The 23,702-nt window shown below is 58.6% G+C and overlaps 3 protein-coding genes across 5 annotated transcripts; 1 reads left to right on the top strand and 2 right to left on the bottom strand.

The window, feature by feature from the left end:
- The first annotated feature begins 14,759 nt into the window (after nt 1–14,759).
- Nucleotides 14,760–17,145, top strand: METTL27 (methyltransferase like 27). 2 transcript variants are annotated; one of them, XM_061470657.1, is made up of 5 exons: nt 14,760–14,881; nt 14,957–15,085; nt 15,156–15,291; nt 15,364–15,456; nt 15,845–17,145. In XM_061470657.1, exons 1-5 carry the CDS (start codon nt 14,774–14,776, stop codon nt 16,081–16,083), a joined length of 705 nt encoding a protein of 234 aa, XP_061326641.1. In that variant the 5' UTR covers nt 14,760–14,773; the 3' UTR covers nt 16,084–17,145. The 2 variants fall into 2 exon arrangements, with proteins under 2 accessions (XP_061326641.1, XP_061326640.1); XM_061470656.1 differs by having other exon boundaries at nt 14,760–15,085.
- Nucleotides 17,146–17,433: 288 nt separating this feature from the next.
- Nucleotides 17,434–21,277, bottom strand: LOC133278153 (claudin-4-like). 2 transcript variants are annotated; one of them, XM_061470658.1, is made up of 2 exons: nt 21,152–21,277; nt 17,434–18,276 (listed from the first exon to the last, which is right to left on the bottom strand). In XM_061470658.1, the coding sequence occupies exon 2, from the start codon at nt 18,268–18,270 to the stop codon at nt 17,626–17,628; it is 645 nt and encodes a 214-aa protein (XP_061326642.1). In that variant the 5' UTR covers nt 18,271–18,276; nt 21,152–21,277; the 3' UTR covers nt 17,434–17,625. The 2 variants fall into 2 exon arrangements, with proteins under 2 accessions (XP_061326642.1, XP_061326643.1); XM_061470659.1 differs by lacking the exon at nt 21,152–21,277 and adding an exon at nt 18,585–19,195 and having other exon boundaries at nt 17,434–18,440.
- CLDN4 (claudin 4) lies at nt 20,681–22,501 on the bottom strand. The gene has a single exon (XM_061470660.1). The coding sequence runs from the start codon at nt 22,133–22,135 to the stop codon at nt 21,506–21,508; it is 630 nt and encodes a 209-aa protein (XP_061326644.1). The 5' UTR covers nt 22,136–22,501; the 3' UTR covers nt 20,681–21,505.
- Between the last annotated feature and the right edge of the window lie 1,201 nt (nt 22,502–23,702).

Raw genomic sequence — 23,702 nt, 5'->3', positions numbered from 1 at the left:
CATCTCTCATGAAAGAAGCTAGGCTGTCTGCAGGGCTGTGCGCAGATGCCAGAGCCGTCAGCGGCAGTGTCTGCTCCTCTCCTGCCCCTTGGCTGAGCCAGAGCATCTCCCCGCAGCCACTGTGTGCTCGGGGTCACGGTGCTCATCAAGCCTTTTTATCAGCTGTTCCTGTGCTTGAACAACCCCTCTTGGCAACAGCGCTTCATTCATTCTTCATCCCATTTTTCCCTCCCTGTGAGGCAATAAAATACCTTTGGGTTTTGCTTTTTCATTATTCACCACAGACAGTTCTGAAAACACCCTGAGTTCAGACTCCTTCTTTGTCACATATTGGGAAGCCCAGAGGACCAAGTCCCTCCCAAGCCACCTTTGTTCAGAATAAGCTGGTTTGTTTGCCATAATTCCCACTATTTCTGGCAATAGTTTCACTCAACTGACTGCTGCCACTGTATTTGTATCCAGTGTTGGGTAACAGCATGAGGAGACTTCATGCTTCTAAAACCATCTATCTTTGGGACGTGTGCGTCGTGATGCTGCAGCTAAGGTCAGACACCAGCCACATGCATACACTGACCTTCTGGAGACTCCCCTGGCCCATCCCACCTCATGGGACATGCTCTGGTACCCTGGCGCCCCAAACCTGTGCCAAGGGGCTCAGGTCTCTCACAGTGGGAACCATACAGCAGCAGCCGCTCCAAGGTCCTGTGCACACCCGACTCCCCTCACTCACACATAAGGTCCACGCCAAGCTCCCAGGACCTCCTTGATCTCCCAGGTGGTGGGATCATCTGCAGGAGGAATGTTGGCAAGGTTTGGGTGCCAGATTCCTGAGGTTTCTACAAGCAGTTGGGCACTGGACATGCTTTATTAGGCATTGGAAATGATGTGGGTAATGCTTTCTTGTTGGTCACACGAAGAACCGCTGCTCAAGGAGGTGCCCATCCTGTCTCCCACCCTCATGTTACCAAACACCACATGTCACTGGTCCATCAGCCGTGCTCTAGCCTGTCTCCAAGCACAAACTGCATGGACCATTCCCTCTCAGCGCACATCTGGGGTGTCTAGATGCCTCTGTGGGGATCAGAAGGGACAAGGGGATGGTCACCTCCTTCCTCATGGAGCCACATCTCCACCATGACGGTCTACATCAGGCCAAAATTTCTGCACCATGCAGGAAAGCCACCCACCACACCAAAATGGACACTGCTGACAGATGTTCGCACAGGTGGAAGGAAAGGATGGTGTGACATCCCTTGTATCTCTTTCCCACCCGCACAGAAGGGATGGGAAAGGCCACTGGCTCCAGCACAGTGTTGGCCTTTTTCAGGAGAGACCTTGTCCCACAGGACAGACCGTTCACCTTGAAGATCTGCAGCACGTGCTCTGAGGGCTGGAGCAGCTCTGCTCTGGAGCCAGGCTGAGAGAGCTGGGCTGGGGCAGCCTGGAGAAGAGAAGGCTCCTCAAGGGGAGACCTGAGAGCAGCTCCAGTGCCTGAAGGGGCTGCAGGAAAGCTGGAGAGGGGCTTGGGACAATGGCCTGTAGGAACAGGCCAAGGGGAATGGCTTTAACCTGCCAGAGGGAAGACTGAGATGAGCTCTTAGGCAGAAGCTCTTCCCTGTGAGGGTGCTGAGGCGCTGGCACAGGGTGCCCAGAGAAGCTGTGGCTGCCCCATCCCTGGCAGTGTTCAAGGCCAGGTTGGACACAGGGGCTTGGAGCAAGCTGCTCCAGTGGAAGGTGTCCCTGCCCATGGCAGAGAGCTGTAACTGGATGAGCTTTAAGGTCCCTTCCAATCCAGACCAGTCTGCAATTCTATGTCACACTGTCAGACTCAGGACCCTGGCAGGATGACCCAGGTCCAAAGGTTATGAGTGCTGTCAAGGCTGCTGCTGGCAGTGGAGATGTCCAGGAGGTCTCATCAATCCTGGCAGACACTGGTGCCCATGTCCCCATGGGTGTGGAGCAGCTCTGCTCCGGGTGTCCATGGCACATCCAATGTGGAGCAGTCCCTGGGCCACCGCGTAGGGTTTTGGAGGAGGCGTCGGCAGCAGCGCAGGCGTTGGTGACTCATGGAGTGAGAACAGGCAGTTCTACAGGACCGAGGATCCCGGGGAGACAACAACAGTCTGAGATTTATTCCACAAAGCAGCCTGAAAACAAACCCAAGGAATGTTTATTATTTTTCCTATGTGGCAGGGAAATAAAAGCACAATTGTCTCTCGCCTGGAAATGCTGGCATCCCTACAGACAGCTCCTCCGCTGAGATAGCGGCCGCAGCTGGACACTCCCAGCCTTGAGTCAGGGCTGCCTCGCCATGGTCCACGCTGCAGAGGAAGGGAGATTTATGGAGTGCCTGAATCCCTGGGATGGAGCCCACTGGGAAAGGTTATCCCAAGCCACAGGAACACCTGCCAGGGGTTTTCTTTCCCTCTGGCATAGCCCCTAGGCTAAGAGTGGTGGGTGTGAATCAAGGAGGTATGTCATCATCCCAGTTCCCAGAGCTGCTAGCCCCCCCCCCCCCCCCCCCCCGACCAAGAAAATGATGTGATGGCATGCGGGGGCTGGGACCTGCTGTGGTGCTGCTGCATTGGTATTTTCCTGTCAACCCCACACCTTGTGCACCAGCTTCATCCCCACAGCCCACTCCCTCTCCACCCCGGACCTGGACACACAGACCCTCCTCACTCCAGCAAAGGCCAAGCAAGGTACCAAACACCTGGGACATCACCACCCATCCCAGCCCAGATCCTCTGCAAGGAGCAGACAGCAGTGCTGGAGACACTGGGCAAGATGTTAGAGACTGTGCTGTCTAGGACACATCCAGCTCTAGTGCCCAGACACCACACAGACAGCACAAATTCACCCCAAACTCCAGCTGGTCTCACCCTAAACCACACACATCCCATCCAGATGCTCTCTTTTACTCTGTTAACACACCACTTCCTAGAGACACAAGCCTTTACATCCCTCCCTGGGTGTGTTCCCCAAAAATGCAAGTGCTGCACCCTCCTGGGGTGCCATTCCCCAAACCTCCCTTTCTCAGGATGATCTAGTAGCACTGAGGCTGGTATCAATGGGGTGTATGTGGGCATGTGATGGACACACGGCCCTGGGAAGGGCAAGGATTGACAGCACTCAGATTAGCAACTCATCTGGATGCTCTAACACATCTGTGTGCAGCCTCACCGGGCACCCAGGCTGGGAAAACAGAGGACAGACTGTCCCGAAAGATGAACTGAACCCACGGGAAGAAGATGGCAGGAATGTGGAGTCATAAAACACCCAGGTGGGGAGACAAAGGACTATGAGCCCATCAGCAGCACTGCTGCTGTACGATTGCCAGAGGTGGGCAAGGATGAAGAGAATCAAGGCTGTGGGCAGTGCCAGAGTGTGCACAGTGGCTGTGGCCACCCCAGCTCATGTTCTCCACAGCTTGAGGAGCCGGGCACAGGCCAGGCTGCTGCTGGCCCCGTGCCTGCCCTGCAAGTGGCTCTTGCAAGTCCTTCCAGCTTTTGACCTCAGTCCTGCTGCAGTACACGGGGGCTTGGCAGGCTACGGAGGGCTGGAGCCGTCCCTGCTCCCGGCCCTGTCCTGCAGGGACCGGCCCTTCACCAATCGAGAGTGTTTATTGAAAGCAATCAAAACCAAACAAACAACGAAAAGAGACACACAGAGCTAGGGAAGCCCCGAGACAGCAAACGGACACGAGTGTGATACTGAGCTTCAAAAGGGCAGGCAGAACCGGGCTGCGCCTCATAAAATAATGAGCGACTATTAGGAAAAGATCCTTAAATACCACAGATAAAAAAAAAAGCAAAAGCATCTGGCACAGACCATTTACAAAGAACATCTCTTGCCTGAGAAACTTAATTGTTTTGTCAGGAAGAATTACTGGAAGAGGCCAATTAGAGCTGGATTTTGGTTCCATGCCTGGTCTGATGGCCCTGAAGATTAGCACCCACACGCACCTCAGTGTCTCGAGCTGTGTCACACCAGCACTAGCCCAGCATATGGAGTAATGCCTGGGAACTGCCAGGGGGCAGAGATGTGTCCTTGTTTATGTGGCCAACAGCTGCCCCAGGATGGGGCTCAGGGTCGGTTTCTGAGCCCAAGGGCCACCAGGTCCAGAGGGGTAGGACTGCTGCTGCACAGGGAGATGTAAGAGCAGAAAAGCAAAGCCCTTGAACGCTGGGATCCCATGGGTGGTCTTCCTCTGAAGGGTCTGAAAAACTGAGATGTGGACATTGGAGAGCTGGAGAGTTCAGTGTGGAAAGACAAGTTTGCAGTGTGATGGAGCAGCAGGATCCTCCTGGGGCACAGGCTGCATCCACGAGCAGCCCATCATGACCTGCTCTGGTACCTCAGAGAGGATGTGCAACTCCAGCAGCAGACCTATGCTGAAGGGTCAGAACCATCCAGGTGCCAGAGCCAGTGGGAACATTGCATCCCAGGCAAGTACACCGCAAAAACATCTTTAACCAGTCTGCACTGAACAGCCCAGGGCTGGGTAATGAGGTCAGGGTCCCAGGGCACCCACGAGGAGCAGCCCCCATCCTACATCACCTCTGCACCTTTTTTGCAAACCTCCTTCATGGTTTGCCCCTTTTTTGGCAGGTCTGTTGGCCGCCATCCCTCAGTGCCGTCAGCCCCTCTGGCACAAGTGTCTCCTGGACCAGCATCCCTGTGCACCACCAGAAAATTACAGAGTGACTGAAGCTGAGGGGTTTGTGCAGGTGCCCAGTCCAGCCCCACTCCCCCCAGCATGGCAGGTCCAACAGGATGATGTTGGCTGGGGCCACATCCAGTCAAGACCTGAACATCTCCAGGAGTGAGTGTCCCACCAACCGCTGTTACCATTTTTGATCAACTTTTGGTGCAAAGGAAATTTGCATCAGGAAAAATTCTGAGGATTCCCCATGTTGCAACCAGTAGAGCCATCCCCTCTGGTCATCCTGCTGCACCCCAGGAAGGAATGCTACCACATCATGGAATGGTGTAGCTTCTGGCACCCCTTCCTGGCTGCTCCTCTCCTCCACCTCCTCCTCACCCTCATGGGCCTGCTGCATCACTCCTGGTCAAAAGAGGCCCATGCCTTTGCCAGGGGATGGGTGGCTGGCGCGGACTGGTAGGTCCAGGTCTGCAGGTCCATGCTTCCTGGGAGCCTTTACCCTGCCTGCACTGCTGAGGTTGTTGCCTCAGCACTGAAGGGAACGCATAGGTCTGTGAGGGCAGCACATGAAGTGGGAAAAGGCAGAGACAGGGAAAGCTTTGGAACAGCCCTTGCTAACAGAGACATCCATTCAGCAACCCAAAGCATGACTGAAACCAGACCCTGGCAGAGAGATAACAGCACAATTACAGTGAAACTGGAATGCAGACCATAGCTTGCTCTTGTCAGGGGTGAAAGAGCAGACAAAATAACAAAAGACCTACCACACATATGGGGCCTCAGACACCATCCCTTGCCCGCTGGACACTGCCCCAGAGAGCCAGGAGCCAGGGCTGGGGTCATGCCCATAGTCGAATAGGTCTGATAGCACCTGAGGATGCTTCCATGGACCTCTGCAGAGTGCTGCCAGCCTAGGGCTGGGCGAGCATCCTACCCCACCCCAGGGCTGTGCCCCAGTGCCCCCACAGGCTGTGGGAAAGAGGGGTCTGAGACCTCACACACTTTCCCAGTATTGCCCCTCACAGTATGGCTGCAAATGGTGCCCAAGACTTTGCTATTTAATGAATGCCTGGGGTTGTTTTGCAAACTGGCTGCAGTGATGGAGTCTGACCCTGCCAAGACACAGCCTTTTTGTTGCACAGCTCTGGCCATGGTGGGTGACCTCAGGCAATTCACCCTTTCAGGTTGCACCCCATAACTGTACAAATCACTGCTCTGCCTTCTGCACAGTCAGGATGCTGAGGGCCAAGCCAGGGGATCCAGGGTGGGCCCTGAGCAGGAGCAGGAGCACAGGGGCAAACAGCCAGGACTGGCAGGGTGGGAGCTGAAGGCACATGGATGACAGAGCCTCAGAGCATCCATGGATGCAGCCCTGAGCTTGAGCCTGCCTTGGCCTTCCCACTGCCTCAAGCCGGGATGGATGCTTGGCAGGGCTGGGGGGAAATCAGCTGGTCACACCCAAAGCCCCAGAGAGCTCAAAACACCGTCAGCCCCAGTGACCATCAGGTCTCCAGGGCTTGCTCCCCACCACCGTGCCCATTCCCCCACCAATACCGGCCACGCTTGCAGAGGGCAATCAGGGACGAGCATGAGGACAGCATGAGGACTCATTGACTCATTGACTTTGCTCTGAGAGGGATGCATTGACCTGAGCTGTACATCACTGGCACATTCAGGCTCTTATGACACCATTCAAGGCCATGCGTCTGTGCCTACCAGCCCCACACCCCTGCCCAGCACCCTCATAGCAAAGATCCTGGGATACAGCCTGCCCCCCTCCATCCTGGCAGCGACAGACCCTGCAGAGAGCTGTACATCGGGGATGGGTTTCCCTGCCTGGGCAGGTTTCTGGTCTGGGAAGCACTCATCACACCAGCCTTGGAACAGGGCAGTGAGGAGGCTGCAAATGTGGGATTATGGGGTGGGATATCAGACCCCTGGCACTCTCATCACAGGACAGAAAGAATAAACTAGTCCCTGAGAAAATATGTTGAGGAGGGGGCCCCTCATCACCCCTGAACCCCAGGCTCTCAGGGCTTGTAGGAGGCTGCCCATGAGCATTGGCAAGGGGATGAGGCAGCTCTATGGGATACTCTTGGCTCCAGCCAGCACGAGATCCCCGCTCCCACTCAGTGCAGAAGTGCACTGTCCCAGGATGTGCTTGTCAGGAGGAGGAAAGCAGACTATAAATCACTCCAGCAGTGACGGGAGCTGGGTTCGGGCCATGACCATGGCAGCCCCTCCTGCTCCCCTTGCCAAAGGGAACAAGCAGGGCACTGGGGTGCTGGCTGTGCTGCCATGAGACGCAATCCGTCTGCAATGCCGCTTGTCCAGCCAGGGGGCTGGGCAGCTGCAGTGTGTATTTATATCAAACAGGATTGTGTTACTTAATTTTTATTTTTTTTTTTAGTACAGCAGGAAATAGCTGGGATAGTTCCGTACCTGGCGAGATGGTCAAGGAACCAGGGGCCAAGAAACAGATTTGGCATCACTCAGCGCATCTGTGCTGCGCACAGCCTGCAAGCTCTGTGTGTATCTGCATGCCTGACAGTGGGGGGGAATGGGTCACAGGAAGGACCCCCATGTATGGCCAACACTTTGGGAATCAGTGGTGAGCAGCCAGCATGTGCTGGGTGGCTTGAGGTGAAGCACCGAGCTCCATCCACCCAGCAAGGAAGCTCAGCTCTCTAGCAAGCTGCAAGGAAGCACACGGAGCCCAGCTACATTCCCACCCTGGGGCCAGGCTCATACACGTCCCCAGCATCCGGTTTATCTGCTGACCCACACCCCAGGAAGGGACCTGGCTCCTCTGGAACCCATGGGGACTGTCAGAGAGAGGTTCAAACCAGGAGCTGCCCTTGTGCTCCTTCCTGTCCCAGCCAGGAGCTAGGGCACTGCCATAGTTCACTGCTCCTGCTGACCACAGCCCACCAAGCACAGAGCCTGGTGTCAGGCTGGTCTCTGGTGCTGGCAGTAGTAGAGTTTGGACTAGGGACCTCCTGAGGTCTCTTCCACCCAGCTCTGCCATGGTTTATGTCAGAGCTGAGGCACATGAAGCTCAGCAGTCCTGAGCACCCCATGGTGCACCCCAGGCCAGACATCCTTCTCTAAGGCCCGACGGAGACTCACTGTTTGCAACCAGACCTGGTGAGGGTCACTTGGCTGTGACACCAAGGGTTGACCTCCCTGTCTGAGCCTCCTGGCAGGACAGCTGCAGCAGAGAGCAGACACGAGTAGTTGTTCTGAAAGGGGAGGGCTGTCTCTGGCTTGGCCAAGCATGTGATGCCAAGTGAGCTGTGAGAGACCAACCCTCAAAAGCAGGGACAGCACAAACCTGGAGACATCCCCCTAGGGCTTTGGGCACATGAGTGTCCTCTGACACTGGTACTTCCTGGTTGTCATCTTGACTCCCAGATTTAAATCCTGCTAGAAGAGCAATTGCCCTTCACTTGATGAGGCCGATCAGAGCAGGTCCTTCCCAATGCCGTTCTCCAGCTCTCCTCCTTTCCAAGCACGAGCAGCCCAGCTGCATCTTCTTGTCTGGGAGTTCCCTTTATAACATCTCCCTTAATGAGGTGGGGCATGGGGTTAATATTTTTGGAGGATCATTTCTTTCACACATGAGGACTATTCTGAGCTCTGAGTTGGTCCTTCAAGGCTTCTCAAAGGGATGTGAAGTCCACAGATGCATGGTCTTCATTCACAGGGTGTTGAGGCTTGCCCTTTGGGAGCCACATCTGCACAGAGGTCATAATAGTCCTGGGTGATTCAATGTGAAACAGTATCAAATGCCTTCCTGCAGCCAAGGATCAGCCATGGGGGTTTCCACGTGCCTTGTCCCTGGCTGCAGGAGGAGGTTCGCTCATAGAACACTGCGGCGCCCCAAGTCACTGTGTTTTCCTATACATCACCAGTGGAGGTGAACAGCAGAAGCACAGGACCCACACAGGGTGACACATCCTCACATGCTTTCCCAGCTTACATCAGTTCATGGACCTCCTGAGCCAGAGCTGAGCCTTTCTGTGTGATAATCCCTGGTGGATTTTTCTTCCATGAACTTGAGCTGAACCCACTCTTTGAACCCATGTGAGCTCCTACTTTGCTTGGTCTCAAAGGTAATCCACAGGCGTGGATTTAGTGTTCAGAGTGCTTTAAGACAAAAGCCCACCATCCAGCATCTGAGAATATGGGCTTTATCCCAAGGCCCTTTGCCCAGAGCTCCAGCCCAGCCCAGCCTGAGCCCTCAGTCCTGCCACCATGGTGCCAGCTGCGCCCCCCAAAAAACACCTAAGCAGAAGAGGAAAGTAACCAACCAGCCATCCCAGAGCCGTGGTCACACCTCCCCAGGACCACTGGGACCACCAGGGACCACCTTCACCTTCCCTGCAGAGCCTTGGAATGCATGGGCTATCTCCAGCAGCAGTGCATCTGCCCATGCACTCATGTTACCTTGTCTCTAATGATTCAATGCTGTTTCCACTGTCTGGCCCCCACCTCCTTGTTCAGATAATTGCAGAGATTTCCACTTTGCCAGATTCCTAGCCTCTCCCTTAAAGCTGTTTCTAAAGGACCAGGCAGCTGTGCTGCCCCAGGAGTTATTACATAGCAGTTCTCTGTCCATAGACTTCATTTTGCTGCTCTCCTTCCTTCCTTTTCCAAGACATTAATTGCACATCCTTTTCCAGCTGCAACTGTAAGTTAGGATAGACCCACCACTAAACTGCCTAACCAGGTCATTTGGATCAGCATGGACTGGAGAGAAGCCCAAGCCAGGAAATCCAAAGATGCAATCCTGCAGCAAACCCCTCCAAACCTGAGATCCTTCAGCAAAGGGAGGGCAAAACTCCACATCCAGGAGTGTCTGGTTGACATCGTTTCAACCATGACAGAACATGTCACCAAGCTCTAGGACAGACAAGCTCTCAGTCCATGGTCACCATCATCCAAAATTTCTCAGCCCGTTGCTCTCTGGTGGTCAATCCAGGATAAAAGACACTTCTTTATTTTCTCGGCATGCTTGTCCTGGCTGTGATACATGGTCCGTGCGTTGTGACTTCGTTCCAGTTGGAACTGGTAAAGTTCAGCTCCGGTTCAGCCCACTACAAGAAAAAATAATGGTCTGACTATTTGGCTCCACTCCCCAAAGTAGCCCCACAATCCTCATTGGGCAGGATGGGCAGGGGGTGAAGCGACCAAGGGATCCTTGGCCCTCCTACCAAAGATGAGCTTCTGGGCTCACAGCAGAGCTGGGATTCACAGACCCCCCCTGCCTTGGCTCCAGGAGATAATGCAAGAGCCTGGGGATAAAATAAATAGGGGCAATTGGGTGCAGCAGTTCATCCTCCTTCCTGAGTATCTGTAGAGCTGAGTGCTGGTGGAGGGAATTACAGAGTTCTTTTTAAGATTCAGATACTCAAATACCACCTAAGTACTGGTGCAAGCAGGGCTGAGGTGGCTTGACCTCACCAAATGCCCCAAGTGCATCAAGATGGACCTCAATAGACTCAACAGGGCTCACCATGCTGTGTGCTTGGGCTACAGCCAGCCCCACCAAAAGCACTGAGTCATCCCTTACAAGTCACAAGAAATCCTTTGTTTATTTATGGCCACTAATCCTCTCATTAAATCCTGCTTCAGCGAAAGTTTGCACCTTGTTACTGAGCTGAACTTTATTGACTCCCACTTCCAGCCCCTGGATCTCATCCAGCCTGCGCCTGGTGCTTCCCGGGAGGTGGCAGTCACTTCCTGAGATACAGGGGCAAAGCAGGGAAGTCAGTGGTGAGATCCTGTGGTCCCCTGAGCCAGGAGCTGCCAGAACCCAAACTGTCAAGCATCTGTCCCCCTGCCTGACCCCAGCGAAAATGTCCACCCCATAGCCAGACCAAGGGACTGGAAAACACCCAAGTGCCAGGCTCTGAGTACCCATGGGTGCGAATATTTTCTTCCCACCCAGCTGTCATGTCTGAAGGCTACATGCAGAAGCTGAGCTCTGCATGTGCTACTCTAGGGGGGTCTTTTGGTCACCGTGGTACCCAGGACCCTCCAGGCCCTTTGTCCCAAGGGGCTGTGCAGGGCAGAGCATCTCCAGGGCAGGGTGATGCACCAGGCTGTGGTGCTGGGATGAGAGGGGCAGGTGGGAGGCACCTGGGAGGGCTGGCAAAGTACAAGCTGAAGGGGTCTGATTGCTCCATAAACTCCAGGGATGGATGTGGGTGCCAAGGCAGCCCTGGCAGGGGAGCAACTGGGCTAGGGCTGGTGCCTCTATGGCTCCTGTGAGCTCCCAGCAGCCGATGCCATCAGGAGCTGCTCGGAGCAGGAGTTGGACTCACACAAGGAGCTAACAAGGATGGTCATTGCAGCCTCCATCCACATCCCATCCCTCACCCCACAAGCAGAGCCATCACTGATGCTGATGGCCCAGGATGCAGGGTGTATGTGTGATGGATATCATCTCAAACCACCTGGACATGTCAGGGTGCCCACAAAAGTGAAAGCCTCATGCACATGCCTCCCTCTGTGGTCTTGCTTGGAACCTGCTGTCCATCGCAAGTGATGCCACTGGGCTCATGTGTGGCTGCATGGGCAACCCAGCAAGTCTCTGGGGCACACAAGATCACGGGACCCAGCATCCTGTGGCTCCTGAATGAAGAGCCTTAAGGGCTTCCCTCCACAGAATCACAGAATCACAGTCAACCAGGTTGGAAAAGACTTTTAATCTCATCAAGTCCAACCACTTTGCAGCACTGCCAAGGCCACCACTAACCCATGGCACTGAGGGCCTCGTCTACAAGGTATGTGAACACTTCCAGGGACAGTGATTCCACCACTGCCTTGCGCAGCATGTTCCAATGCCTGAGCACCCTCTAGGGAAGGAATTGCTCCTAATATCCAAAACAAGCATTGGTTTGCCCAGCAGCAGCATTAGTCCCACCCTGAAGGCTAGGGGTGCCCTGCACAAGCCCTGAGTAATGCAAGCACAACCACACATGCCAGGTGCACCGACCGCCACCCCACATCTTCCCCAGGGGTCCATCATGGCTGGGATGTGGGTCTGCAGGCAGGGGAGAAGGCAGACAACATTGCTAGAGCTGGCAGAGCCCAACCTGGAGATGCCTGGCCCCACAAAGGACGCAAACTCAGCTCAGACCTGGTGTTTCCCATCACCTGTCCCAGCTGAGTGGCAGGTTCGAGGGCAAGAGACCTGCCTAAACTGCCTTTCCACCTCTGCTGAGTGGTAATGGGGACACCCCATCAGAGCGGTGACACAGGCCCAGCCCTAGCTCCAGGGTCCCAGCAAGACATGGCAATGCACCCCACACAGCCAGCACAACCAGGGCACAGCCAGACCCGCTGCCCCCAGGTACGGGACAAAGCACCCCAAGAAACTGCACCATGGCAGCAGGATGGCACATGCCCGAGCAGGAGCAGGGCCACATGCCAGGATAAAGTCCAGCCTCAGCACTGGCACTGGCCACAGGGAAGCTCCAACCTGCTGCAACCTGCTGCCAGCCCTTGCAGGGGTCCACAACGCCCTGCCCTGCATCCTCAGGGGACGCTCCAAACCCAGGCTGGCCAGCGCTGGTTCCAAGCCAGCCCAAAGCTGCTGTGACATGGGGTGAAGCTGTTTGCACAGCTGTGCACTGAACGGCTGAGCCAGCCCGGGGAAGGTGATGTTTGGAAAAGCACCAGCTTACCTGGGACTGGGTATGTGCAGATTGAGGCTAGGGGAAGGTACGACCCAGGGGCAGCCTGATGGGCAGTGGAGCCCAGGCAGGGGGATGCTGGCAGTGTATCCTGCCTCTATTTTATTATTCATTTGTGAATGAAGTTCGGACTTCAATTAGCGCTAGAAACCATCCTGGGAGTCTGAAAGCCATTACCAGAGGCCCAACCCAGCCGCCTGGTGGTCACCGCGATGTCAGAGAAGGGGATGCCCCGAAGCTCGGGGGGCCGGATCCTGAGTGCCTGCAGCTGCAGAGGGGACAAAGTGCCCATGAAGGTGGCAGGAGCTGTGCCACGGGCACCGTCCGGGAGTCCCCCGTGTGTCCTCGGCATGCGGGGAGGGTCCCTGCTTCCGTGAGTCCGACCCCCGCCGCAGCCCCTCGCATCTCCCCTGCCGCCCCCCCGCGCCATGCTCGTATGGCGCCGAGGGTGGCGCGGGGGCGCGCCGTGGTCCCGGCGGTGGTACGCGGAGGCGCGGGAGGAGGGCTCCCTCTCGAGGCCCCGGCTAGCACTGCCGGGCCCGGGGCAGTGCCCGCCGACACGGGGCCGTGGACCGGTCCCCGCGGCACTTGTGGCAGTGAAGCGGCAGCGGTAGGGGACAGCAGAGGAGCAGCAACGAGCTGCCCGAAGAGGTGGTGAGAGCCACCGGAGCGGCCTCGGCAGCCGCCGGCTCCTTCAGGTCACCCATTTTCTTCCTGTCGTTGATGAGCCAGGTTTGGCTGCTTCACTCCTGGAAGAAGCCAAAAACCAAGTGATGGGTTATAGCAGCTGAGGGGAGTCCCCCACACCAGAGTTTGTCCCTCGTCCTCCACTATGAATATCAACGGTTGATTTAGCAGAAAAGTGACTCCCAATGTGGCAGAGACTCACCCAGCAGTGAGTGTGCGGCCTCCCGTGGAGGCACTTCCAGCTGGCATCCTGTCTGCCCCAGAGCTAACAAACGTCTCCTCTTAATCATCTGGATACAGTATGTTGTGAATTCTGGGCACCTGGATCAGGCATTCTACAGGATGACCCAGAGAAGATATCTTACCACTTCCTCATGCATCATGTTGGCACTCACTGACATTTCTTGTCCTCCTTCCCATGAGCAGAACTCAAACTTGATCTAACCAAGATGTACCTCTGCCTTCCCAGCCCATGGTCCACACTGCTGTCCTCTGTCTCTGACCTTACATCTTCTCCCTGCGCAGGGGGCAGCACAGGACAAGCACCCACGGGAGCAGCTTGGGAGGCTGGAGCTGGATAGACGCAGCAGGACATGAAGGACCAGTGGCGGGTGCCCTCCACCCCAGGGGCTGGAAAGCGGCTCAGCGTCATGATGTCGCCTTCACACATGGCGGGACAGGATTGTCCACGTGGTGGCAGAAGAGCTCAGTCACCACTCACTCAGCACCAGGTGAGGGTCTGAGAGAAGACACGGATGGGAGCACAGAGGTGACAGCACAGCACCAGGGAGCAGTGACCCTGCCCAGGACAGCAGTGACCCCCACCCATGACAGAGCAGCAGGACTTGAGCAACAGTGGGATGGGACAGGGCCAGATGACACTTCAGGGAGCAGGTGGTGGCCATGGCGCACTCGGTGCCATAATCACAAACACTCGATCATCCCCCAGTGCACTTGGTGATACCCCCAGGACACCAGCACATCCCCTGGTGCACTCAATCCACCTTGGGACACTCGGTGTTGTCACCCCCAGGGCACTGGTGCTGTCACCCCCGGGGACTGGTGCTGTCACGCCGGGGCACTGGTGCTGTCACGCCGGGGCACTCGGTGCTGTCACCCCCGGGCACTGGTGCTGTCACCCCCGGGGCACTGGTGCTGTCACCTCCGGGGCACTGGTGCTGTCACCTCCGGGGCACTGGTGCTGTCACCCCGGGGCACTGGTGCTGTCACCCCCGGGGCACTGGTGCTGTCACCCCGGGACACTGGTGCTGTCACCCCCGGGGCACTGGTGCTGTCACCCCCGGGCACTGGTGCTGTCACCCCCGGGGCACTGGTGCTGTCACCCCCGGGCACTGGTGCTGTCACCCCGGGGCACTGGTGCTGTCACCCCCGGGCACTGGTGCTGTCACCCCCGGGGCACTGGTGCTGTCACCCCCGGGCACTGGTGCTGTCACCCCGGGGCACTGGTCCTGTTCCCCTTGGGACACTCTGCGGACCCCCTGCGCACTTGGTCGCGCCAGGTCCGCCGCTCCCTCTAACGGCCAAAGGGGCGCTGGGGGGCGTGGCCGGGGCGGGTACACGGAGCCAATAGAGAGCGGGGGGCGTATCCGGCACGGAAGAGGTTGCGGAAGCGGCGGGCGGGGCAGCGGAGCCAATGGTGTGCTGAGGGCGGGGTCAGGGGGCCAATGGGGCTCGCGGGGCGTGTGACGCGCGCGGGATGCGGCTGCCGGCGGCGGTGCGGGAGCGGGTGGCTGCGGTGCACGGCGGCGTGGGGCTGCCCGAGTGCTTGCGGCTGTACGACGGCTGGGCCGCCTGCTACGAGCAGGTACCGGGCCGGAGGGCCGGGAGGATTCTTCGCTCCCCTCCCCTCCCCGGCGCCTCTGACAGCCGTGTCCCGCAGGATGTGGAGGCTCTGGAGTACCGGGCACCGCACCTGGCCGCCGCTTCGCTCGCCTTCGCCTTCCCCGCGCCGCCCGCAGAGGCACGACTGCTCGACGTGGCCTGTGGCACCGGGCTTGTAGCGCGGGAGGTACTGGCCGGGATGGGGATGGGGAGGGCGGCGCGGCGATGGGAGATAACGGAGCCGTCTGTCACCGCAGCTCCACCGCCGCGGCTTCCGATGCCTGCACGGGGTGGACGGCAGCTCGGGGATGCTGGAGCGGGCGCGGAGCACGGGGCTCTACCAGGAGCTGCGGCAGTGCGTCCTGGGCAGGGAGCCCCTGCCTGCGCCCGCAGGTAACGGGACGGCACCGGTGGGGACGGGCTGCCCTGGAGGGTCCCCCCGGTGATCCACGCTTGTCCCCCCAGAGCACTACGACGCCGTGACTGTTGTGGGGGCCCTGGGCGAGGGGCAGGTGCCGAGCGCGGCCGTGCCGGAGCTGTTGCATGTCACCAAGCCGGGTGAGGGGGTGTCCCCCGTTGTCCTCTCCCCGCCGGGACCCCACGACAGGGACACGAGTCCCGGTGGATCCTGGTCCCCTGCTGGGTGCTGGCCCCCCTGCGCAGCCAGGACGTGCATCCAGGACGTGGCCTTGTCCCTGCGGCAGGGTACAGGCAGGGACTTGCAGTGGCACCCTGGTCCTGCCTGCTGGCAGGGGGACGCAGCAGGAGGCGGAGATGGCACTCCTGGGCACAGCAGCCTAGGCTCAGGCCTGGCGTCCTGCCTGTCCCCTGCCCGCAGGCCTGGCAGGGTCTCGCTGCCTCCCCGTGCTCCCCCTTTCCGAGGGGAGCCATACCCAGCAGGGAACACCCGGCGTCAGCGTCAGTCACCCGTCCCCTCTCTCTGCAGGAGGCTTTCTCTGCCTGACAACCAGGAGCAACCCCTCGAACCTGCGATACAAGGCAGAGCTGGAGGCGGTGCTGGAGGACCTGGAGAGGCAGGGAGCCTGGCAGAAGGTGCTGGTGCAGGAGGTGGAGCGCTGGGAGAAGGCCACCTCCGAGGAGGAGAGCACCCAGGGCACCGGCTACATCTCCGGTGTGGTCTACGTCTATCGGAAATGCCCCGTGCCCCCCCTCGAGGAGGGTTGAGAGCCAACGGCCTCTGAGCTGGGGGTGAGCACTTGGCCCCTTGTGAAACCCAGTCCTGGAGCAGGGCAGCTGCTGTGGGGTGACAGCGGTTTTGGGGAGTCCCCGCATTTCCTTCCCTGGCTCCTTCCCCCGGAGGTCTGGGCCCAGGGGACCTTGCCTGCTTTTCAACATGGGGAGGGTCTCCTGGGCTCTGACATTCAGGTGCTGTCCCCCACGCCATGATGTTTCACAGACCCACCTGGCTGTCCAGAACCATCTCCAGTTCGGGATGTCTTCTCCCACATGTCCACCTCTCAGCCCTCATGGTCAAAATCTGGATACTTCTTCATCTTCCCCACCCCAGACCCCCGTGGTCTTTACCTGGGGACTGCTGGAGGAGGGTCCTGTGGTTTCCCATACTTGTACCCCCAGGAGTTAATCCAGCACCCAGGAGAACTCCACACCCAGACCAGGAGCTGCTGTGCCAAGACAACACCCAGCCAGAGAACTTTTCAAAGTGCCACAACGGCCTTTCATCCTACAGCAGTTGCTTAAGTTTCTCATTTTCCTACAGCTTTGTAGTTAATGATCTGGGTGGGAAATAAGGCTGGAAGGGACTTGAGGAGCCGCCCAGCATCTCCTGCCCAGCCTGTTTCCCAAGCCCCTCACCATGCTGCTTCCACTCTTCCTCCTCCACTGCTCCCTTGGGAAGATTTTTACCCAAATCTCTTGATGGGATATTTCTTTTTTCCCTTGTCTGTTCCTCCAGACCTGTTCTTGCTCGTCCGGTTCCCATGGCCCTGGGAAACAGGTTACTTCCTTCCCCTCACAAGCTCTTGTGCCTGTATCTATCCCCATCTCCCACCCAGAGCATCCCAACCTCCCAAACTCATGCTGCCCATGGCTCTTGTCATTCCTCCACATTGCCCACCCCACCCCGACCAGATCTTGGGGTCCCCTTCATGGGTAGCTGCCCTGCTTCCCTCTCCCCCCTCTTTGTCCCCAGCACTGTCCCCTGGGCAGCTGGGTGTTGTGGCTGTCCCCATCCCTGCACTTGGCTGTTTAATAAACCCCTTGTCTGCCACTGCACATTTTTCCTGGAGCAATGGGGCTGTGGTCCCTGTGGGGAGGGCAGCCATGAGCCGGGGAGGCAGGGGTTGGCCTTTCCCTGAGGTCCCCTCCCAGTCTCCAAGGGCCAAAAGGATGGAGCTCTGGGAGCCTGGTGTCCCTCCATACCCCTTTTGGCTCTCAGCACCCTCTCCCTGCTTCAGTTTCCCTGCTGGGAGCATGCAGGGAGCGCTCTGCCTGACTGTTGTCATGTCCTCCCCGCATTGCACTGCTTCAGAACCAGCCCAGGCAGCCTCAGTGGCACCAAGATGTTTATTGCCCTTGGAAAGCACAGCCCCTGCAAGCCAGGGAAGGGCATCCATGGGAAGGACTGTGCTGGGGGTGCAGCAGCATGGGGATGGGTAGGAGGAGGCAGCGCATGGGCAGGGTCTGGGGTGTCTATGCAGGATGGGGATGGTGGTGCTGTCCCTTGGGCAGGTACCCAGGCGCGGTGGCTCACACATAGTCTTTCATGGCATAGCCCATCGGGGTGCAGGTTTTCACGGCTCTGTACTTCTTCTGGTAGGGGTCCTGCTGGGATGGGGGTCCTGCACAGCACAGGATGCCCCCACCAAAGAGCTGCAGGGCACTGGAAGCCCAGCCAATGTAGAGGGCAGCTCCCAACTCCCTCTTGAGGGCCTCAGGCACCATGGGGTTATAGAAGTTGCTGACAATGCTGTTGGCAGACCAGGAGATAGGGATGAGGAGCAGGATGCTGGCCAGGACAAAGGTGGCACCTGCCACCACAGAGATCTTGGTCTTGGTGTTCTTGTCATCCACGCAGCGGGTGCAGTCCGCTCCCGAGATGGAGGTGAGGAAGGCAAAGAAGGCCACGAATATGGAGGTGACCACCAAGGCGCGAGCCGCTTGCAGGTCGGAGGTGAGCTCCAGGAGGGAATCGTAGCCCTTGCACTGCAACTGCCCCGTGCTTTCATACACGCAGTTCATCCACAGCCCTTCCCAGAAGACCTGGGCCACCACGATGTTGGAGCCGATGAAAGCCGTCACCTTCCACATGGGCAGTGCGCAAGTGAGGATGGAGCCGAGCCAGCCCAGCACAGCCAGCATCAGCCCAGCCAACTGCATCGTCACCGTTGCCATCAGCACCTGTGGGGACAGCCACAGCCATCACTTGCATGGCCACAGTCAGGGGCTTCCCAAAGAGAGGGGGTGTCCTGCTGGGTGCATCCTGTACCCATCTGCATGGGAACAGCTGAAGACCAGCATGGGGATGTGTGTGGCATGAGGGATTGATGGCAGGCCATGTTGACCTGCCTGGGGACACCATGGCATAGGGAATTGCTGCAGGAAAGCATGAGGGATTGATGTCAGGCCATGTTGACCTGCCTGGGGACACCATGGCATGGGGAATTGCTGCAGGAAAGCATGACGGATTGATGGCAGGTCATGTTGACCTGCCTGGGGACACCACAGCATGGGGAATTGCTGCAGGATGGCATGAGGACACCATGGGATGTTGCTGCAGGTCAATATGAGGACACCTGTGGCAGTAAGCACTCAGGTCCTGAGGAGGCCGAGATGCAGGAGCCCCCATGTGTCATGGAGCCCACACAATATCCCTGCAGCTCAGGGCAGTCCTTTGCCATTGCCCCATCCCCGCCAGGACAAGTGCATGGCTGGTGTCAGGGAAGGGATGGCTTCCAGGGAGCAGAATGATGGGCTCATTGTGTCCATCCTGGCATGCTCTAACCTAAGACCTGCTATGCCCAGCCCCTGCCCTTCTCCACCGCTGGTGATTCAGCCTTCTTGGCCATGACAAGGACATGGTACATTACATAAAAGTAGACATTATGAAGAAGCTCTTCCCTGTGAGGGTGCTGAGGCGCTGGCACAGGGTGCCCGGAGAAGCTGTGACTGCCCCATCCCTGGCAGTGTTCAAGGCCAGGTTGGACACAGGGGCTTGGAGCAAGCTGCTCCGGTGGAAGGTGTCCCTGCCCGTGGCAGGGGTTGGAACTGGATGAGCTTTAAGGTCCCTTCCGACCCAAACCAGTCTGTGGTTGTATGACTCTATGAGCATCACGCTGGGGGCCACAGGCAGCCCCTGCCCTCACTGCAACACCATCTGCTCCCTGTTCAGGGGCAGGTTTTGCTTTGCCCTTGGCAGCCACGCTGCAGCACCCTTTGGACCTGGGATTTCCTCTCTGGGGTGCTGGAAATGGGTCAGAGGTCAGGCCTGCCTCTGAGCCTGGCTGTGGTGCTCCGCGCTTTCAGCGATACCTGAATCCTTTATACCAGGAGCAGCACCAAGAGCCCCAGGAAGAGGCTGCAGAGCCGAGGGTCATGCAGGCATCACCCCTGTAAGAGGGGTGGCGCTATGGGAAGGGGGGATACATTGGACACAACAATAGCTCCAGCACAGTCACACGCAGGCACTGTGTACCGTGGCTCAGCCCAAATCTCTGTACAGTCCCACATGGAGCAGAGCCCAGTGCTGCCATGGGGCAAATTGCGCCCTGCGCCCATGGGTGCTCGCACCCACACCTGGTGGCTGCAGCCAGCAGAGTTTTTATGACCCCCAAGCAGCAGTGGGGTATCGGCTGAGCCTGGCACACCCTGTGGCATGCATGGCAGGTTTCACCCTCCTTTCTCTGATCCCAGCTTCAGTTTCTCCCACATCTCCTTCCTTATTGCAGCACCGCTCCTTCCCCAGCACCTTCCATCCCTTGGCATCCTGATGGATACCCAGGGACTTTGCCTCTGCTGGTCCACAAATCCCTTTTGGACCAAAACTAAAGTCACTCTCCCCAAGAAAGGGAGACCAGCCTCCAGGCAGGCCAGGGGGCCAGGATGACAGGAAGCCATCCCAGGCATCCTTCCCCAGCCAGCAGGACCCTGGACCACAAGAGACACCCAAAATGGGGTGCATGCCTGCCTGCAGCAGCAGGTCAAGCACTGTCCCTCTGGGTCCTGGCAGGGATGCTCGCAGGAGCATCACACTGACATTTCCACCCAGCCACCAGCACCATTCCCATTCCAGAGATGGGGAAGCTGGGAGTCCTCTAGCTCCTGCACCCAGATGAGATGCCCAGAGCCAGGCAGCCAACATCGCCCCACATCCCAACATCCCCCAATGCAGAAGGAAGATGTTCCCAAGCCTGCACCCCAGCACAGCTTGCCGTGCCGGAAGTGAGATAAGCAAAACAGCGTTGCCCACGCCAGCCCCGGGGTGCTCCCAGCCAGGGCTGTTGGATGGCCCAAGGGCCAGTGCTTCCCAATCCACCCTCACCAGCGCCCATCACCTTCCTGCTCGGCGGGAGGATCCTGCCGGGACAAGCATGTGTCAGCCGCAACCGGCACCACCACAGCATTGTGCCGCAGAGGCACCCATTGACGTGAGGAGGGGAGCAGTGGGTGATGGCAGGGCTGGAGCAGGGGTCAGCACTGTGGGAGGCTCCAGGGAGCGGATTTGGGGATCTCAGAGGGATGGGGATTTGTGTCACTGTCACCAAGGCGGGTTTGGAGAGGGTAAAGAAAACGAAGCACAGTGAGGTCTGAGGAGCTGCCGTTTAATGTGGGAAGGGATGGAGGGCAGCAGGGACGGGGAGCACCATGAGCCACCCACCCCTGGCCCGAGCACCCCACTTGGGGAATGCCAAGCGGGACCAAGGGGCTGGGTGCACCCCACAGGACTGGGCTGGGGAGTCTTCCCACTCTGTGCGGGTGCAAAGCCCTGCTCCACTCCCTGACTGGTTCTCCCAGCCCAGCCACTGCCTTCCCACTCCCAGGATAATAATGCTCCCACCCCAGGGAGCTGCTGCGAGAATCCCATCAGTAGAGCCACTGCAAGCCCTAAAAGTAGGTCAGTCACGACGCAGGGTACTGGCAGGAGAGAGCCCCTGCTGCCCCTCAAAACCCTGCCGGGGTTTGCAGAGCCGCCATGTCCCCATGACCACTGGGACAGGTTTCGTCCCACCATCACCGCCACCCCGCCACGAGGGACGCATCCCAGGGGAGGTTTTACCCATTGAGAGTCCTGTGCCACCTGCAGGACTGGCCCCGGGAGCTGCGTCACCACGCGGCACACCCCGATACCGGGAGATGCTCCAGGGAGGGGATCGGGTGGTGCCTTGGAGAAGATGCCGCGCTGGGCGCTGTGTGGGGAGTGGGACCCCCACCGGGGTGGGCAACCAGGGCAGAATCTCCTTGTTCCCCGACTCAACTGAGATTAAAGAACCAGCTTCAATCCCCCGTGGAACAAAGGCAGCTCTGTCTGCCCGTCCTCACAGCGGCGCGGCTCCCCGCCAGTCCCCAGCCCGGCCAGGAGGGTCCCAGCTCCCTGGCGCAACTCGGCGGGTCCAGGCAGGCGCAGCAGCTCCTAGACATAGTTGCTGGTTGGCAGCGAGCGGGCGGCTGTAAACTTGGCAGAGTAGGGCTTCTCTCCACGGGGCGGGCAGGAGCAGCAGAGGACCCCCCCACTCAGCAGCAGCAGGGCGGAGGCTGCCCAGCCCACGTAGAGGGACGACCCCAGGTCCCGCTTCTGTGAGTTGGTGACCAGTGGGTTGTAGAAGTCCTGGATGATGCTGTTGGCTGACCAAGAGATGGGGATGAGGATGAGGATGCCGGATATGATGAATATGATGCCAGAGAGGACCATGACCCTGGCTTTGGCGGTGTCGTCCTCCACGCAGTTGGTGCACTTGCCACCGGTGATGGCGAGCAGGGTGCCCAGTATGGCCAAGATGATAGACACCACCACCATGGCACGGGCGGCTTGCAGGTCCTGCGGCAGCGCCAGCATGGAGTCATAGACCTTGCACTGCATCTGTCCCGTGCTCTGCACCACGCAGCTCATCCACAGCCCTTCCCAGATGATCTGGGCTACCACAATGTTGTTGCCGATGAAGGCTGTCTCCCGCCACATGGGCAGCGCACAGCAGAGGATGGAGGCCAACCAGCCGATGACGGAGAGGGCAATGCCCAGCACCTGCAGCCCCATGGAGGCCATCACTTGCTGCCTGCACCACTGGCCGCCTCCCACAGCGCAGTGCCGGCTGTGGGACCACGGCAGGTATTATATGCCTTTGCCGAGGGAGGAGCACCACCACTGCCGCCGTCCTGCCGCCGGCACCGGACAGAGGGGTAAAACCAGTTTCCCAGGATTCCTCTACTTGCATTTCTCCCTGCAGCAATGACACTTAATATCCCGGCTGCTCCCGCGGAGGAGGATGTCAGGGACTGGGATCAGGCCACCCAGGCAGGGGAACATGTCCCACTGCTGCCCACGGGTGGGCAGGAGATGCCAAGGGCAGCCACCAGGGCTCAGCCTGGGATGCTGAAGGAGAAACGCTGGTGTCCAGTCACCAGGATGTCTCTGACATCACTGCCAGCCCCTCCTGCCCCATCACTTGGATAGGGTCTCTTCATGCTTTTGTGCCTCAGTTTCCTCCCAGCTCGTGGGGCAGCTGCTCCAGCAGCAATCCCATCTCTGCCCCCCCATAGCCCCGTGCCAGGGAGCAGCACGCTGTCGAGGCCCCACTGCCGGGCTCCATGCCCAGGCAGGACACAAGCAGCTCTTGTTTGTTGCTTGGCGCCTGCACCAGTGCTTCCCAGCCCTCCGTCAGGCCTCGGGCAGGAGGTGTCACCGCCCAGACCCACAAACCGGTTGGAGCAGCTGCCGGCTTCCCGCAGAGGAGAGGCAGCGCTGTCCTGGGCCATGGGGGGCCAGACCCCAGAACACATCCCACCTCGTGCTGCGCTGCCCAGCCGGCGTTCACACACCCACGGTGGCAGGGCTGCAGCACCCCCCTGCCTGCACTGCCTGGGCTGCCAGCCAGGCGTAAGGGTCAGGCCTGCAGGGGACAGAGGTGGCTTTAAGGTGGAATGGTCTGGTTTGGAAGGGACCTTAAATCTCATCCAGCTACAACCCCCTGCCATGGGCAGGGACATCTTCCAATAGAGCAGCTTGCTCCAAGCCCCTGTGTCCAACCTGCCCTTGAACACTGCCAGGGATGGGGCACCCAGTTGTGTTGGTACATTTGGGTACAACCAGCCATACCCGCTGGCTAGGTTGTGCTGATGTTTCACCAGCCCAGCTTAACCCCGGGCCTCTGGAAAAGATAAGAGGGCCTGAGATTATCTCGGTTTACCTGAGCACTGGCGTTACTGATAGGATCCACTTGCTGTGCTATTTGCAGCTGCTGCTGCTCACACCAGGATGTCCCTGGGCAATGTGCCCCAGCGGGATGAGCCAGGTGGTCCATGCACTGCAGTGCTGTGAGGATGCCAGTGCCCAGCGCAGTGGGAGCAGGCACAGCATAGCTCAGGCACTCGGGGACACTCGGGTCTCACTGCAGACCCTGACTCATGGGGACGAGGCAGCATCCTGCCTGACCTGTGCTGGAGCAGCCACCCAGGCACCAGGCACACTGGGATGCTCCATCCATCTGTCCTTCTGGAGCACCTGCATTGCTTGCATTCCAGCATTCTCACCCCAGGGCCGGAGCCGCGTGGTCAAGGGCTCCTTTTAATATGCAGGCTCCAGAGCACTCCTGTCAGGGCCTGAGGCTGAGCAT

Source organism: Pezoporus flaviventris, unplaced genomic scaffold, assembly GCF_033815535.1.
Source record: "Pezoporus flaviventris isolate CSIRO_AGI_PZ_B2104156 unplaced genomic scaffold, CSIRO_AGI_Pfla_v1 ptg000063l, whole genome shotgun sequence".
Taxonomy (NCBI): Eukaryota; Metazoa; Chordata; class Aves; order Psittaciformes; family Psittacidae; genus Pezoporus; species Pezoporus flaviventris.
This window is presented reverse-complemented; position numbering and strand designations above follow the sequence as displayed.

What these genes read in the sequence shown, in the direction of transcription:
- METTL27 (XM_061470656.1), top strand. Translation starts at nt 14,774, where the DNA reads ATGCGGCTGCCGGCGGCGGTGCGGGAGCGGGTGGCTGCGGTGCACGGC. An exon ending in CCGGGCTTGTAGCGCGGGAG is followed by an intron (nt 15,086 to 15,155) that starts GTACTGGCCGGG and finishes CTGTCACCGCAG; the next exon opens with CTCCACCGCCGCGGCTTCCG. An exon ending in GTTGCATGTCACCAAGCCGG is followed by an intron (nt 15,457 to 15,844) that starts GTGAGGGGGTGT and finishes CTCTCTCTGCAG; the next exon opens with GAGGCTTTCTCTGCCTGACA.
- LOC133278153 (XM_061470658.1), bottom strand. Translation starts at nt 18,270, where the DNA reads ATGGCAACGGTGACGATGCAGTTGGCTGGGCTGATGCTGGCTGTGCTG.
- CLDN4 (XM_061470660.1), bottom strand. Translation starts at nt 22,135, where the DNA reads ATGGCCTCCATGGGGCTGCAGGTGCTGGGCATTGCCCTCTCCGTCATC.